Here is a 17,996-nt window from a genome sequence, read left to right on the forward strand (position 1 = left end):
AACTCTCAAATATAATTTAACTGTAACATTTTTTATCAACTTTTCAATAAATGTTAAGATTACATCGATTAAGTTACCTAAAATAATGTGTATTGACTTTTAATTTGGCATCTCATTCTAAACACTGATTTTAATTTTATATTTTATAACTTTATCGTATTATACCTAAATATTTAAAAATACTTCTCTAAACACATAAATCCCTAGAATTATCTATAAGTCAATACCAGTGTTATTGAGAAAAGTTAGGCCACAAAACGCTACACACAAATTTCACGCACTCTCCCTATTGAATCCGGAATCCGGAAAACCGTACAACTCATCCGGAAAACATTGGATAATTGTCAAGATTCTCACTCTATTGAAATGAAAAATCATTTCACAATCACAACATTAAGGGAAGATTATCAATGAGCTTTTAAGATCCGCAATGTATTTACGCTTGAGTTGGCACGTCGGGCAGAAGACTACTCTTGTTCCGTGCGTGCCAAATTAAGTGCCGGGTTAACTTCGAAGTTGAGTGGTAGTTTTGTGACTTTATAATATCGGAAAAGGACACAATGACAATTCAATTTCAGTAATTATTACTATTAATAAAATTACAATATCTATTTAACTAATATTTTACTTCATTAAATAATTACCGCTAACTTATTTAGTTAACAATGTATAATATTGAATTGGCCAACAACGTTTCCTGATCGACAAACTATGATCTATAATTAGTTTATAGATGATCATAGACAATATCGATGCCTTTACATTGCTCATTACAATCAACACTGCATTTTATAAGGTAAATTTAACTATACATTTAATCCGAAAGATATGGATTTATTAATTCATTTGAATAAATATAATAATAAAGAATGCAGTGATGTGTGTAGCGTTCCACGCTGAAGATATTCGATATGTAATCTCCTTTTTTGTGATTTAGTTTCATAATATAATAATTAAATTACAAATGCGAATTTCTCACTCGAGAAACAGACCATCACCGACCGCACTTCACTTCCCGTATCATTTCAAAACGCAGGCACAGAGGTGACTGTACCCCCATAGAAAAACATTTTCAAAAACGTGCAAAATATCACCACACCCTGGTCACCTAACATTATATAAACCGAGTTACTACATACACGTTCTTATCGTAGATACATACGAGTAGGTACTGAATTATACAGTTTGTATCGAATTCCTCTAATAAACCTTACAATTTAATGTCAATCTATTTTTTTTTTACTTTTAAATGTCTTACTAAGCTCTATTTTTATATCTTAAATCGCAATGTATACGATACATTCTATAATAGTGTAAATATGTAATTTTTTACCGACTGCTATTTTTATTAGAGAAAATGAGTTGTGACATCGATTTTTGTATCGATCAATTGTAACGTTGTGGCCCAAGAGTCACTAACTGGCAGAAGTCCTCAAATCTTTTTAATCTGTATCACTGAACTGTCACTTCATGTCAGTTGCACGAAGACGACTCCCTCACACCTCACACGAATCAATGTTAACAACATAAACAACAAACAATCCGCTATATATTTGAATAACTACAGCTTGTGACATCGAAGATATGTAATTCTTTGCAGTCCAAGTATCAACTAACTTTGACAGCCGCACGTTGCTTCGTAAAATTTAGGAAACGTTTTCAATAATTTGTCATAATTCAGGTATCTGTTTCACGCATGCTTTGCCTAATCACATAATCTGGACGTGTAACTGAACACTTAAAACTGGTCCTAAGTTAATAGCATAGGCTTCGCTGGGCACCATCCTATGTCGAAAAAACTATTATAATAAATTAAAAGTTTTGAAGCTTATTGGAGAGAAATTTAAAAGGATATTTCATCGACAATATAAACGATTCTACTTAATTCACAAACTTAATCTCTTTTGCATTGGACTAGACGCATTTTACAAATAATTTAAGAAGGCAAAGATGTGTGAAAACCAATTCATTTGAAAAGGGAAAGTCCGGGAATAATGAGTACTCGCCGTAGCGAGGGTTAGGTATATACAAAGTGCAAAGGGAGAGCTATAAAACTAAAATACTGATTCCTTAACGAAATAACTGTCAGAGAACGAATACTGACTGAGCGTTGCCGCCGGCGGGCGCAGTGGCGCGGGGACGCTGTCATCGCGGTGCGGCCACACCACCACATTACAAAGAATATAATTCTAAAAAATACGTTATAGCGCGCTCGGCCACACCGCACGTACGAAATCGGAACTCCCTAACGGGTATAAATAAATATTTATCTATGAATAATTGCTTAGTGAAATGTACGCACGAGCATTTATAGTATGTTGCAGCTACCATTAATATAAAAATTAACATCAAAATAAATGCATCATGTCACTATTATGTCACTAAACATAACATTTATATATATCGTGATATATTCACTAGACGCTAGCCGTAGGAGTTATGATTACGCTAACTAACAGAGAAGACTATCGGAACAATGAACAGATAGAAAACGTAACAGATATGGAAGGGAGAGATACAGATAATATATGATCTATGTCTAACATAATCTATTTAAATGTTGCTACAACTAATATTGCACACACATACACATTTCTAAAGCATTTCAGTATTATAATTATATAAAAGAAAAATGTGTATGCGTACAAAACCATATTTAATAGAAATGCAATAATAGTAAATTGTGCATATTAAAATAGAGCATAAAATATATTTATAAAATATAATCTTATATCGATAACTGCAAATTATATGTGACAAAGTAAATATGTTTTTAACTAGTGATAAATATGTTAAAATATTCAGACGGCACAATTGCCTGAAATGATAACCGTAAACAGACAATGTCTCACATTGCATAGCACTGGGTAATGCCAAATGTAAATAATTCTAGCGCAATCTAATTGCAAACAATCCAAGTTCACCGACAGACACTGATAATGTTAAATCAACGGAAACATCCGATATAATTATGGAAACAACATAAGATATGAATATCACACAAAATAGAAATCCTCTCCGCATATGAGTGACAATCCATGATAAGGAAACCTATCCAGGTCCTTGGATCGCATCGTGAAGTGAAATGTCCCTTAACATAACATGTACAGTTATAGTAAGTTGTACATTTACACTAAGGAAATAGTAGCACTTAACTTCTAGACTGTTCCGAGTAAGCGTAATATAGATTATATTTAAAAATTTCAGTCGAGCATTATTCTCGATTTGAGTGAGAGGTACTATATCGTAATCGACAGTCGCAGCGTCACTCGACGCGCGTTCAATATCAATACAGCTAAGGAAATCGATTTTATAATCGCGATACAACTGTCAATACAGGGACGCGACTGGCAACACCGGCCGCTGTCAACGATCTAAACGAAACAATCGATTTAGAATAAATATAACATTTTATTTGAGCCCAAATTCTGATATTGACTCAATAAAATATGAATCGAATTTTTAACAGATTATAAATCGTTGACAATGGCCGAGGTAAATAATTGTGTGATATTCCGATGTCGGCGGCAAATGTAGTTTAGATACTGGATTTGGAGAAGGAGACCCGGAGGTGGTTGGACTCGGAGAGCTGGTAGTTGTGCATCTTGATGAGCGCCGCTACTGCGTCGTCAATTGACATCAGCTGCACCAGCGCCATCTTGCGGTCCTTACTATAACATACAAAACATGCTTCATTACCAAATTGGCACGACACTACATAGGTCATTCAACGAATAATTACATATTTTTTTTTTTTGAAAATAATACTGTTTAACAACGGACCATCATTGTTTTACACTTTAGTAAATTATTTTTTATTACAAATAATGTAATTCGTACTGAAAATAAAAAAAAAAATAATAGACCTCAACTTCATGACGGAATATAATTAAGAGACTTATCGCTGAGTTATGATTTAAAATATCACATTTACTACATCAATCTTTTAAATAACCTAAGCTCCAGCAAAGAGTGTGATAAACCGACAACGTCAGTTGAAATAAAATACTTACGGGAAGAACTTGAACGCTTTGATCGTGAAGCCGCGCTTGGTGAACGCCTCCTTAATATCTTCCTCGGAGACGGTCGCTCTGTGGACATAAGTACACGTCATGAGTCCATTCTGGTCACGTAATGGCACGTCCAAGTGAATGATTACTTACGGAATGTTGGAGAGGTGCAGGGTGGCGCTCGGCGGGTAGATGTTCTGGTAGTTTTTGCTGCCAGGCTTCTTGAATCTATGCAGCGGGCTCTGCGAGTAGTCTCTGGAAATTGACACGTGCAAAATATTAAATCAATTAAATCACATCAAAAAGTGTCACAAAAATTACGCAGACGTGAAGAGAAAGTATTAACAATATTTCGTCTGATGGGTTAATTGGATATCATGGATTCATCACTTTCCACGCTATTACACAAATGATAATTCGTAAGTACCCGTACCCTGCTGTTCTCTTACGGTAGTGGTAGTCATTTAAGCTTTTTTTCATTGACTGGGATATAATTGACGTACCTGGTGAGTCCGGCGTCTGGCTGACCTTCCTTGGGCAGCTGCACCGTCTGGTGCTTGCTGAGCATTACGCGCATCGCCTTACCGAACACGCGCAGCTTGTCCATGTGCGTCATCGCTGTCAATTCAAAACACATTTCAATGATAAACAATATCATGATATTCAAGTTTCAATGTAATTAACAGTCAGAAAATCCGTAGTGTATTTCCAATTGTGATGCAAGATCTTAAAGAGCAACTTTGATGCCTTAGTACAAAATGGTCTTCCTTCAATTGATGATAAAACCATATTAAATTATTATTAATAAAAAGACGAAATATCTTTCTCATCCTTTTATGATAACTTTAAAGTATCTGACTAAATAATGGTTCTTTATCTATCTCATTATTTTTACAAATATTTTCTTATCAAACGTAAAAAAAAGTTACAACCATACAGAGCAAAAACAGACATATTTTGTCCGTTGGTTGCGGGAAAGCTTCGCGACATAAATAATTATTCTGTAGCGAACTAATGATGACGATTTAAACCCGAGACTCGTATATTAAGGCCGTTATAAACTTAACGACATTACACCCTAAATTGCTCATCATTTTACTGTTATATTTCTAAACGTACAAAAATTTGATAAGTATTTTAATGAATTTCCCACATTATTTAACATCTAATACAAATAAATGATATGATATCACTTTTGACCATTAAGCTCATGGACCAAGTTGAGGAAATTACTCGACGTATCATTTACCAAAGTTATAAATTGTAGCACACTATTATTTTGTATTTTTGTATCAAAAGTGAAATATATATTTTCATTATTCACATGCATTATTCAGATTTACTACTTGACACAAAACATAATGCAGGCGGCTAGAGAAAGACATGTCGCTCATAATTCTAAACGAAAAACATACCTTTTATTATGTATCTTGTAATATGAACCTTATGTAAATGTAATAAAGTCGACAATAATACATACCCAAATGAGCTTGATGCGGTTCCGCCATTTGAATTAGAGCTGAATCTTTTTTGTTGTAGAGTATCTTCACTCGCTGCACATCGCCGTATACGCCTACATATAAAAATATACGTCAGAAACTAAGCAACGCTTTCATACTATTGGATACTTAGTTCGGGAGAGACGGTGAACCTCGGTTGTGCATTTTATATACTGAATGTACGTTATAATTAAATTTAAACAAACATTTGCCACAAAATATTGTTCTCATTACACGAAATGGACTACCGAAGCGAAATGTTTGCAAACTCGAGACCTACTTAGGTTATTGAGATTGTATTAAGCACACAACTTCACATTAATTATGTATTTCTCATTGTTTGATTAAATACATAACTTGTGAAGTGGAATAGATTGAAAATGAATACAAGAAGAAAACAATTTCAAGTTCTAATCTGGTCACGTGTAAGCTTTCGATTAATACTGTAAAGTTTAACAGCGGAAGGCCTCGTTCCGGCCGAAAATGTTAAGCGGAATTTCTACATAACGAGAACAACTTCTTTCTTCTACGGTGTGAATGTGCCAATTAGTATAGTTATCACATCATTCATTATATATCTTCTCTCATTTCTACGTTCCCAAAGTACATAATCATAAAGTCTACGTTCTATAACTAAGGGACGCTGTCAAAACTATCCATTACATCAGGCTTATGTGTCGTAAAGTGTCTAAAGGACAAGATAATTTTATCGTAAATACATGGCGTATCACTGGCATCTAAATAAAAACATACAGATCATTGGGTAGAGTCTTACTTATCTAAAACTAACGCGTCTGAAACACAAATTGTCAAACGAGTTAATAAAGCATTTATAGTAATAGTGTTAACAAGCAAAGCTTCGATCGTAAAGTAATCGGATGCGGTTATCAGTACAGAAGTGAAGAATGTTAGCTGACAATTTGTCTTCCAGGCGACAAGAGCTCGGGAGCAATATTAATGTTTTAATATAAAATACGGAATGTATGTGCACACGTACCGAAAAGGGTAAAGAGAGCGTCAGGCGTGACCATCTAAAACAATAGGAGAGAGAAAGAGATAGTATTATAAATAGTCGTAAAAGATATCTGACATCATATCTATAAATAAATTAGCAACTTATTTTATCAAGGAGTTCGAGTAGAATATATAAGTGCAACAGCCAGTAACGTTCTGTATTAGTTGGCATCAATTAGTTCGTGTCGGCTCAATGGAAATCCCAAATTAAATGTGTACACGTTACCGGCTATTGTGTTAGAGTTATGATTAACTTTATAAACAATGTAGGTACAAAAATCACTAATACGATACACTTTTCTCAACTTTATGTTATCACTATCCAATGTTGAGGGAAGTTTTAAACAAAATCATATTTGAGTTGCGTCAATCATCATATTTGGAATTGACGTGCTAATGTATCGATCGGGTGTTCGCTACCGAATTGTATTATGGTCCCTGGTGGTTAAAATTTGATTGACGGGCGAGAATAAAACATGTATTGATACTCGTACCTCTTCGTTGAGGTTAGAAACGAGGAGAACCGTGGCCAGGGGCATTGGTGGGGCAGCGAGAGCGCGCAGAGCAGGTGATGCCGGGGTCAGAGTGAGTGCTCCGAATGCCGGCAGGCCCACTCCACCCACGCCTACACCGTACGGTGACGCCAAACCGGATCCCAATCCCAAAAACGGCGGAGCTAAAACACCACCACCTGAAACAGAATTTGTAATATTAAAGCGCGACCTAAATGTATTTGTTAATCACATCGCTGAAACTAAAGCCCGCATGACACAAAAACACTCAGCCCGTTGTAGATTATGTTTTGCTCGACATCTAAAATATTAAAGCGGTATCACGTAATGCGAGCAACAAATAGGCATTGTCGGAATAATCCTCATATAATACAATCCTCTACGGCGCAGTAAGGATTTATGAAAAGTTATTAGTCACTGCGGAAACATTTAAAATTGATTATGAATAATAAACAAGAAAAGAGACGACGCGAAGTTACAAACCAGACACATAGTTCAAAATAATTTCTCTTGTGTGATTTTATGTTGGAGATTTATTTTACTACGTACCTTAACGGGTTCAGCTCTTGGTTTTAATATCAACTTGCGTAGGTTATAAAAGTGCAATAAAAAGATATATAAAACTCAATTACCTTACAATAAAAATGGAAATAATATTAGGAAAATATTATGAAAATATGTTTATATGAGAATCAATAGTAGGATTCTTCAATGATATATAATTGAAGTATTACAATGTCAATGATAATGATTGAACAATAATGATTTCAGAAATACAAGACCTTACAGAGGTTTAAAAGAAAATGAATAAACATTAAACTTGACGGGAGCAAGTAAACAAAGAGATGAACAAGAAATTAAATAAGCTCCTTATTTTGAAAAAAGGTAATAATTTCTACATTATCATAAAATAAAAGAGGGAACAATATAAACCTTGGAAGCGAATCCCTACAAAAGAGTTTATTAATTAACGGAAAAATCCAAAGATTTAAAATAAAATATCGAGCCCAACATTTTTTACAGTATAATGTAATCTAAGATTGTTAATAGAAGCTTTCAGGTGCCGAGATTAATTCATTAGATTTTAAGGTGATTTATAAAAAAAAAATTGAATACAATAGATAATCCAACAATCCCATAACATAGTACCTTATATGGTACCAAACAAGTAAAGATTACCAGAAGATTTTAATGAGAAATTTCAAGCTAATAGGAGTGTAAAGGAAACTTAGATCGGTGTCAAAAGGTTCCAGGCATGGGCATTAGTTGGACTAACTCATCCTGGATGCGAGGGCCAGTGCGAGGCGGGCCCGCTGTGGCGTCAACTCACTGGTCAACAACTGGTGCGCGTCGCCATCGCCGGACGGCAGTGTGGGGTTGGTGTAGTCCCGAGACTTGTCGTTGTTGTATTTTACGTTAAGACAAGTCATCTTTGAGTAGTCGATGCGGAGAGTGCAGCAGCCGTTGTAGATGTTCTGCCCGTCCAGTGCCTGTGAAAGGATAAGATTTTTGATGAAAACAAACAACATAATCACTATTTCTTTGCGTTTTATTTTTCATGAGTCAATCAGCCATCAAGTTTTTGGATGATGATGAAGATGACGATACATAATTTTATGAAGGTAACGGTATCAAGAAGATTAATAGTCGATTAGTGAACAGTAAAGAAAAAAATACACAGGACGGTATGAAAATTGTCGCACATCAGCTATGTGTTTGTCCACAACGCCTGCGGGAGGCAGATAACACCACATCGCGATAGAAAAGAGAATTAATTAAAATGCAACAGCACTCAACCCAGTCCTACGAGCTTTATGCTATTCGTTCACAGGCTCCAAAAGCATACGATTTTTTATAATGAATGTAGCATAGGTGAGGTCGCTTTTTGTACTCGAAAACATGCAACCTTTAAATGAATTACGTTTTACAAGTTATGTATGAAATAACATCATAAATTAATATATCAAAATCAGTTTGCCATATTTAAGAATGAGTGTCACCGTTTTCATAACATAAATTAAGTAATCTAACGGAATGATTTGCCCGAAAACGACGCTCGAGTGCCAAAGTTTCAATTCCGAATATTCCGTCAATTAATTAACGCAGTTTAGACGTGGGTTAATTGCGCTTTTGACAATTCAATATACAGCTTCCATAATTCATATTTTATTCAACAATTTTTAATTTACATTTTAATAGACTTTCACAACTAAGTTTGACATGCGATTATAAAGTATTGTGTTTTATTGGGGATCTAATCTTCTATATGACAAGATATTCAAATGAAAAAGATATTGTTGTTCAAATTATGTATTGGAGTATAACATAAAACTCTAAACAGTCGTCAGTAGTCATGTGAAACTCTCACAGCGTTATAAAGATCCGAAAATAAGTGATATTCAAAAAGAAACACACCAAAAACGCTATCGATCAACTGTTTTTTGCAATACTATAAAATTTTCCGAGCCGTAGAGAATAAGTAAAAGTTGAATGTCTAAAAGCTGGATATTGGCTGTAGATTTAATAAATTTCTGCTCTATATGCAAATGCGAACCCCTGATGTGTAGACGTGAATAGATTGGCCCGTTTATAGCTCAACTTATATGGAAATACGAAAAGCACGTAAGAAAGCGTGGATGAAGATCGCTCCGATACGTAATTAGTTTTGTAGGCTCGCGTTCAAATCGATTCGCTGACTGCAGGCGAAAAGCATGGCGAAGTAATCGGTAATTAATTTACAATTCTAATATATTTTGCTCCGATCAAAGGATCTTCAGAAAGTCAACCAACCCGCACTGGGCCAGCGCGGTTGACTATGGTCTAGTCACCCTAACTTACGCTCCAAGCCCTTCGGTGGTGACGTATAATGAGCTAATGCTGAGGAAAGGATTTTAAATGTGCATTTAAGAATTCAAATGGGTGCATAATTTAAAGACTACCTAAACGATAATTTGATTTTATGAAAACAAAAAGAAATTGCAGATTAAAACTGCTTGATTCAGAGCAGGGTTAGCTTTTTTAAAGTAAAGAAATGTCATTCTTTTACTCCTTAGTCGCTTAATTTATGTATGGGTACTTAACTAACTTACTTCTTTCTCTTATAACAAGTTATTGACTGGCGCTAACTTTATTATAGTGTGAATGACGTCTCTAACGTAACATTTATTAAGGCTCCGTAATAAGTCTAAGATAACTGAAGCATTTATTAATTAGTCTACTAAGGGGTGAGCTGATTTACAATACACAGGCGACTAATAGCGATTAATTGCGATTTAATATTCTCGGGATAGTAGTTTAATTATCCAATATTTGTTTAGTTTGGTGCTTAATTATTATCTAAAAGTATGAGTTTGAGAAATTATGCGATAAATTTAATTTATTTTTCAAAAGATATATGACGAAAAAATTCAAATTAAAGCGTAGTTCACTTCCCAATTACTCGTATTATTTTGTTGAAAGTAATGCCTTCTTATGAGTTGTTATTTATCGTTGGTTCGTTGTTAGTTGGTTGGATTGTATATAAATATTATTAATATAATATTCATACAATAAGCTCGCATAATATTACACAGATTTAGATATTCAAACAAACAATGATATGTATAAATTCTATGAAGAAGAACAATGTATAAACAAAAGGTATAAATAATGCTCGTTTCGTTCCAACCATTAACTAATGAGCTCCAAATTCCGCCTCGGGAAATCGGGGAATGGAATAAATAAGAGTTAACTAAAATCACGGCAAAGTGGCCGTCAAAGGAGCAAGACAGAGTCATCGTAAGACGTAACAAGTGTCCTCCGTATCTCTTAATCACGTCCCCGGTAATTGTTTTATCTTTAGCTCGTTAGAACTCGTTTAAGCAAAGCCTTCTTAGTGAAGGATTAAGTGCGGTCCGCCTTAATCCACCCCCTGTTGCTAATTCTGGCGGTTTTTCCACGAAGACCAGATAAACGTTTTTGTTGCGGGTCCCAAGTTCGCAACGTTTAATATTTATAAGAGGGCACAAGCACATAGCTCACAGCGCAGTGCTTCTGTTGCTGCTGCGAGGATTACGCTGACGACGTAATGCATTCAGTTTTTGTTCGTAGATGCGGTACCGGGAATTGCACAAAATGTTTTAAATATTTCCTATTCCATTTCATTCGTTGCCACTCTGATGGAATAATTTAATTGTATTGTTCTTTTGTTGAGATATTATTCAAATAGAAATCTTTTTCAAATAAGCTTTCATAGTGTTCTTATTAATTAATTAACTATAAATTAAAATGACAAACTTTTCGTTAAGACAATTCAAACGAGTCCAAACTCAATAGGGTTGTGACATTCCAATGCGAAGTTCCTATGACCAACTACCAGCTCCATCATCAGATCAGCACCATTTCGTCATAATATTATAGTGTCACACGATTTCCACATATACGCAAAATGTCAGCTCAATCAGTAATCGGAGTCAAATTTAATTTTCAAGATGACAAACATCGGGATTGACAATTAATAGAAATATTTTTAGTTGTACTAAACGATAATATTATAGCGATTAACTAATTTAAGAACTTCACAGACAGCAAGAGCAATAAAATGTAATAGTTTTGTTTGTAGGGGGATAAGAGATAAAGTGGAAGAGTACTAGTACAGAACAGATTTGTATCAGCTCCGGAGCACACGTTCAATTAGTTTGTAAAACAACTTATCGGATAAATGAACTCGCTTCTAGTTAACCCACACCCGCACTTTACTCGACACCGTAACAAAATGAACGCGATATAAAAAATTGCACATTTTAATTCGTTGATCTTCCGATAGGAAATGGTCGAGCATTCACAAAATTCCAATAATCGTGAAATGAGATTGCGCTGTGAAGAATTGCAGTTCAATTAATTCTCTTTAGTGGCGCGACATCGAAATATGATATTTATATTCCTTGTTGATTTAAAACGCGCAGTATATTATTTTTATTTATAATTAGGTTTCAATTATAAAATAAAAATAATAAGGTATTGTTCTTTTTAAATATTCAACGTTTAAAAGCAGCAAGTTTAGTATAAATGTACAACAGGATAAAAACAATGTGTAGCATACTATTGACAGTTAAAGGTCAACGTACACATTTAGGGATGGTTACAAGACTATTAGAACAATGTAATTAATATTCAAAGTTACCCTTACTTAAAGCGACAGATAGTGGTAGCGGGGGACTGTGGATTTCCCGATAGCTCGCCGCTCATGCACTACCTTTTGATAATGTTATACGAAGGAATCTAACAGCTGCGGGGCTAGACATAATGCATTCACTTCGAAGCGATTCCACAGCGAACTTCAAAAGTGTATGAAATTGACGCGCGATAATCAAGTGACTTATCGAAATTTATTGTCAGTTCTATACATTTTTAAAGTTCACTATGGAATCGCCTCGAAGCGAATGCATTCAGTTTAACCCCGCTGGTTCGTCAAAAAAATAGACAATGTATTCACAGATGTTTAGGATGTGTGTTAACACACGCATTTGTATTAAAATCATAATAAAATTTACTACAGTTATAATTGGACAAAAGCTTTTAAAGTAAATTTAGAGTTGTGACCGATTCATGTAAAACATGTAATGCGACAAAAAAGAATAATATTTGATTTTAATGTTGAAACAAAGCGTGAAATTGGAATAAAAGGCGATTATAGAACAATACGATTGCCGATTTGTATTCAATAAAAGCTTTTAATGGGAAAATTATTTTAAAAAGCTTTAAGCGCTACAATGAAACGCAAAAGGATGAATGAAACATGAAAATGTCCTGGATTATTTTGCGCTTAAACGTTTGACTACGATTGAGTTTTGGACAGCGCACGAACAGAACAATGTTGGTACTACGAAGCTCGGTTGACTGCGTGAATAAATATTATTTCAATTATAAGTAACTCAAGTGTGTCCGTCTCTTTTTATAACAACTAATATTAAAAATATGCAAAAATTTGGATGTATAGATGGATATTCGTTAGAAGGTAACTCAAACATACAAAATAATTAAAATTAAATCTATAAGTCCGAGAAACACAACTTGTACTATTGGCAGTAATGTAAGTGTTCGAGTTATTTCTAATGGTAATCCTTGGAACATTTTGAAGTGTTCATGATTACAACGAACAAAGCGGCCGCACCAACACTAACAAAACAACTGCTCAACAATGTTCGACACCTAACTAGATGATGCTACTTCACAGCCTTGTTGACACAGCCTGCGGACTGAACACGGCAGGTGGTCCGTGCAATTTTAAACGAACCGCTAACCTCTAGTTGGACTACTCAAAAATTAAGACGTAAAATAACTACAATGGAAAATATAAGTTTGTCATAATCTTGCTACTTACTAATATAAAAATACGACTGCTTAGATGGATGGATGGATGTTTGTTTGAAGGTATCTCCAGAATGGCTGAACGGATCTCGTTGAAATTTGGCATTGATATAGAACATCGTATGAAAGAACACATAGGCTACTAATTATGTTTTTTTTTAAATTCAGACAGAGAGACAGAGTCGCGAGCGACCGTTAGTTATTTAATATTTACTGTGTCAAATCCAACGTCACAGAGAGCGTCAGGGATTGTGAGTTCCAATTATGTCGTTTGAATATAGTCATTGACTTCTAATACCAGAAAAACGTTAGATTAGTTAAGTAGATTGCTACAAAATTATAAAAACAATTTGCAACTATAAAAAATGTACAGAACTCAGGTAAATATTCCACTGCACTTTTACATTGTAGTTAAACTAAGTGTTTTAAAAACATTGAGTGAACTTTTCGAACGCAAAACGCTTTCGGATCTTTTTAGAGGATAAAAGGTTGATATTTACTAACAGAATGCTTTGGAACAGCTCGCAGAATGAGCGGAAAAGTGAACAATATATACTTTCAAATTGTACCGTGTTGTTAAATTTACTGCGAATGAATTTTAAACTTTATTTAAATCGTGTCTCCTGAGTTTAGCTTTGGTAAAGATTTTTTCTTTGATATAATTATAATTTAACGTGTAATTAGCAAAACTATATTCGTGAATATGTAATTACCACTACATTTTTAAATTGCCTTAAAAATATACACATAATTGAATTTTCCAAGTGCTTTGATTTATTCTGTCGCTTTTACGGAACTTCAAAAGAAGTACACTTCAGCATTTTGTTACTTTTTAAATTTATGTTATAATCATGATTTTTATAAAAATGTATACAACATTGTCAAAGTTTTAAAAATAAATAATGATATGCATTAAGTCATAACGTGGTACATATAAAGCGACGTCGTCATATTTTCGACAGTCACATTGTTTGAACGTGTCTCGGCGTTATGGAAAGGTCGCGGCGAGACGTGGCCGCATCGCAAAGTGCAATTTTAAAATGTAAACAAAAGCCCGCACCTCAACTCTATAAACTTTAACCTCGGCTTTCGCTATATTGAACCGCGTCGCGTAGCGTCGCGCTGGGGTAAGGCGCTCGTTTAATATTTTATTTCGCTAAATCAATCAGTGCCAAGTTCTCTTTTGCAAACAATAGAAAGTTTGCTCTTGATAAATTGTGGAATTATTATATCGGTGCACATTTTTTTATTAACATTACATAATTTCAATTACACAAAATATTTATTAAGAACATATAATACATATTTATATTAAACTAGCGGACGCCCCTGACTTCGTCAGCAAATATTGGACTTCAGACCAATAGATAACACACATACATTGCTTTATATAGTGTTCCATTCAGAGCGACCAACGAATCGGTCCGTTATCAATCATAACTTATTGATGTTGCCGCCGAGCTTTGATTAAGGCGACCACACTTCGCTGACTGAATGTAACGAATGCTTGAATTAGGGAACACATTCATATAATATTAAGTACACAATATTTATATAAATTTAATACAAATTAATGATAAATAAATTCTGCTATAAAATAAGTATGTAATGTCTTAATTGTGTTATGTTTTGTGCTATCTTAATTTAATCGTGGAACCTATAACCATATGTAAAAAGGTTACGTTTAATTATTCTAAAAATATCGTTGTTTAATAGATGTGTAAACACGAAAACGAAATGATGGACGACAATGACCGGATAAGAATGTTAGCTGACAATAATAATAAATATAAAGTAGTCACTGTAAAGTCACAAGACTGTCCAAAGACATTTTGGTACAGGCTTAGTTTATGAATTATAGCTGGTGTATACATGGGCAGTACATTGAGTTGCGGGCAAATGTACAATGTGGTTTACAAGAATTGAGCACATTAAGAGCTTACATTTCGTGTCTGCGCACATAAGCTGCTCTCGGAAAAGATTTGATGGCGAGGTTAGAGATTTATGTCAAGGATCATAGAGTCGGGTATCGGGGGATTTCAGCGCTCCAGCATCCGACTGTGCCCTTTGTGACTGAAGCACTATCCGGCTTCACTTCACTTTGTACCTCTTACTTCGCCTGCCACTTACCTTGTGGGACATTTCAATTACAGCCTGAGAAAAATCCGCGGTTAGACCGAAGCCCGAATATCGCGCGCGTATTCCGCGGATGCGCCCGATGCGGGACGGCTTTAGGACGACGACGAAATTGGATTCGCCGCTTAGTGGCCAGTTACATTACATTCAAATGCTATGTAATATATTCCAAATTTTCAGATACATAATAGCATAGATATAGTTTTGTATTTACGATTGTTTTACTGAGTCTAATAGAGGTTATGTGTTGATGTTTAGAACTCTAACATAATTTTCATACAGATTTCCAGACGATAAGATATAGATCATAGACAAATGAGAGGATATATAACTAAGTATTATATTAAAATAAACGACCATATATCTTGCTTACAATTGCGTAACAGAGTTTTTAAGACTTTAATAATGTATGAACAGTAGTAAAATTTCCATAATTAAGAAAATTCCACTCTGTTGATGAAGCAATTTCACGAATACATAAGTTAACATTGCAGTTGACATTAAATATTAATAGAACGACTGACTGACCACAGTTCTTTTAAATTAAAAGCGTAACTGACTGACCAAGTTCTTTACGAATAAATATTTAAGCAGCAGTGCACGAATTTCGAAAAGATTACATTTTGAAGTCAAAATAAATAATTTAAATTAATTAATTACAATCTGTATTATACGTTTTTAAGAGAATCGATAATCTATCTTTCTTTTTATATTATTATTTTTTGCAAACTCTAGTTGCAAAGAGAAGCAAATGGTATGTATATCATAGCATTTTATCTGCAGTTACGTACTGGTTTCTTTATCTTGTTTTTTCACCTAATGTCACTATTGAAATTGTCTTTACTACAAAAAGGCAATAGGTATTTAAAAATTGCATTGACCACGCATTAAAACTTACAATCAAATGTTTAACTTCATCGCTCTATCGTCATACAAGTACTGGGTTTGGACTACCGCTAAGTACATCTAAAAAGGTAGCCTTCACAGAGACCATAATAATGTTGAACAGTGGTGGTAGTTCAGTCGTATTACGAGTACAATTCCAATCATGCCTATCCACTAGATGCGACTTAGCGTTGCTAAGTTTTCACCACTCCACTTTCCCGGTGATATCACGATTTAATGTGAGGTTTCCCCGTTACGACGTATTAATTTGTCAGACAAGTTGTAATCTGACCACAGTTTTATTCTCTAAAATGCTCTTTGGTATTGCACACGCTTTGTCTAACAAAATTCGAAGGTGTATTTAGTAGATTTCTCAGTAGTATTAACATTTACGTATAGAATGAAACGATATTGTAACGTATTTTGGGTTATACGGTTGTCGCTGTCTCACCATAGAACAATATGTTTATTGTAGAATTTTATATAGGATTTAGTTTCAAAAGCTGTACCGAATTCTGGTATTTTTTTTTATAACAGATGGGGGCAAACGAGCAGCGGGAACACCGAGGTGTTCAACGACGCCCATGGACATCAGCAATACCAGAGGCACCGCAGATGCGTTATTTCCTCAAGTTCTAAATGTGAAGCACTGAGTTTCGTATTCTGAATAACTATGTAACTCAATTACTTTGAATTTATTCTTAATATTTTAATTTTACTGAGTATTACTCGCTAAATATTAAAAATAACAATCACTATATTATGACCGGGAATCAAAGTTTACAGAAGCCGCAAAACAAAATTTAATTTGGCCTGAACACTGCATCAGAAATAAAGTTAAAACAGTCGCTGCAGTAGGCGGGAGTACGTCCAACTTCTAACGCAAATGAATAGCGAATGGGAAAAGTTGGGCCGAGAAAAATGATGTCCCACTCGGCGAGTTCGGGGCGGGCCATTGTCGACTTACAGCGACTGTTGTTTGCCGATATTATTGTTATTAAATGCACGTAAACCTCGCGTGTTTGTAAGCACTTCGCTTCAGTCGTGTATTGTGTCCGTAGATTTATATACTGCGAGGTACAGCTTTTATGCTTTTATTACAAGTTTCATAAGTTAGTGACACATATTTAAAAAATAACAATAAACTATGTTCGAAGCTGCAGACAGCCGAGTAGTAAAACGGAAAGTAGATAGTTTAAAAAAATTATTTGCAAATGCTAAATAAATGAAAGTTGTTGTTTGAATCAATTTTTCCAAGAGTCTTATAAATTGTATGTTATAATATTTTTTCTTTTTATGTTTATCCAATAAGGGAATAGATGAAGTGTTGAGGAAACTTCGTCATTGGGCGTCGAGAGATAGTTCTAAAGTGAGTCATTAAGGTGAATGAAACGTGCTGCGATAAGAACTTTGTTTTATCGCTTTACTTTGCAAAGTATTAAATAAAAACAAAAGTTGTTTGTACTCACCGTCTTCGCCGTCTGCGCCGACACCGTGTCGGGATACTGGATGAGCGCTTGAAACGAATCTGGAAACAAAATGAATTGTTAAGTTCACATGATGATTATTTTAATTACATAAAAATTAGCTAT

At 34.6% G+C, this 17,996-nt stretch overlaps 1 protein-coding gene across 10 annotated transcripts in view; it reads right to left on the minus strand.

Annotated features, from left to right (window-relative positions):
* Positions 1–1,452: 1,452 nt before the first annotated feature.
* heph (polypyrimidine tract-binding protein 1 heph) overlaps positions 1,453–17,996 on the minus strand; it is a 308,076-nt gene continuing 291,532 nt past the window's right edge. For 8 of the 10 annotated variants that reach the window (XM_013322437.1, XM_013322442.1, XM_013322440.1 and 5 more), the window contains 9 exons: positions 17,874–17,932; positions 8,366–8,525; positions 7,018–7,214; positions 6,507–6,540; positions 5,491–5,583; positions 4,514–4,628; positions 4,164–4,265; positions 4,014–4,091; positions 3,539–3,671 (listed from right to left, as the gene is read on the minus strand). In XM_013322437.1, the coding sequence (XP_013177891.1) occupies positions 3,539–3,671; positions 4,014–4,091; positions 4,164–4,265; positions 4,514–4,628; positions 5,491–5,583; positions 6,507–6,540; positions 7,018–7,214; positions 8,366–8,525; positions 17,874–17,932 (971 nt within the window). Of the gene's footprint in view, positions 3,672–4,013; positions 4,092–4,163; positions 4,266–4,513; positions 4,629–5,490; positions 5,584–6,506; positions 6,541–7,017; positions 7,215–8,365; positions 8,526–17,873; positions 17,933–17,996 lie in introns of all 10 variants that reach the window. The other 2 variants (XM_013322436.1, XM_013322445.1) reach the window with 1 other exon arrangement.

Source organism: Papilio xuthus, unplaced genomic scaffold (assembly GCF_000836235.2).
Source record: "Papilio xuthus unplaced genomic scaffold, Pxut_1.1 DF825928.1, whole genome shotgun sequence".
NCBI classification, from domain to species: Eukaryota; Metazoa; Arthropoda; class Insecta; order Lepidoptera; family Papilionidae; genus Papilio; species Papilio xuthus.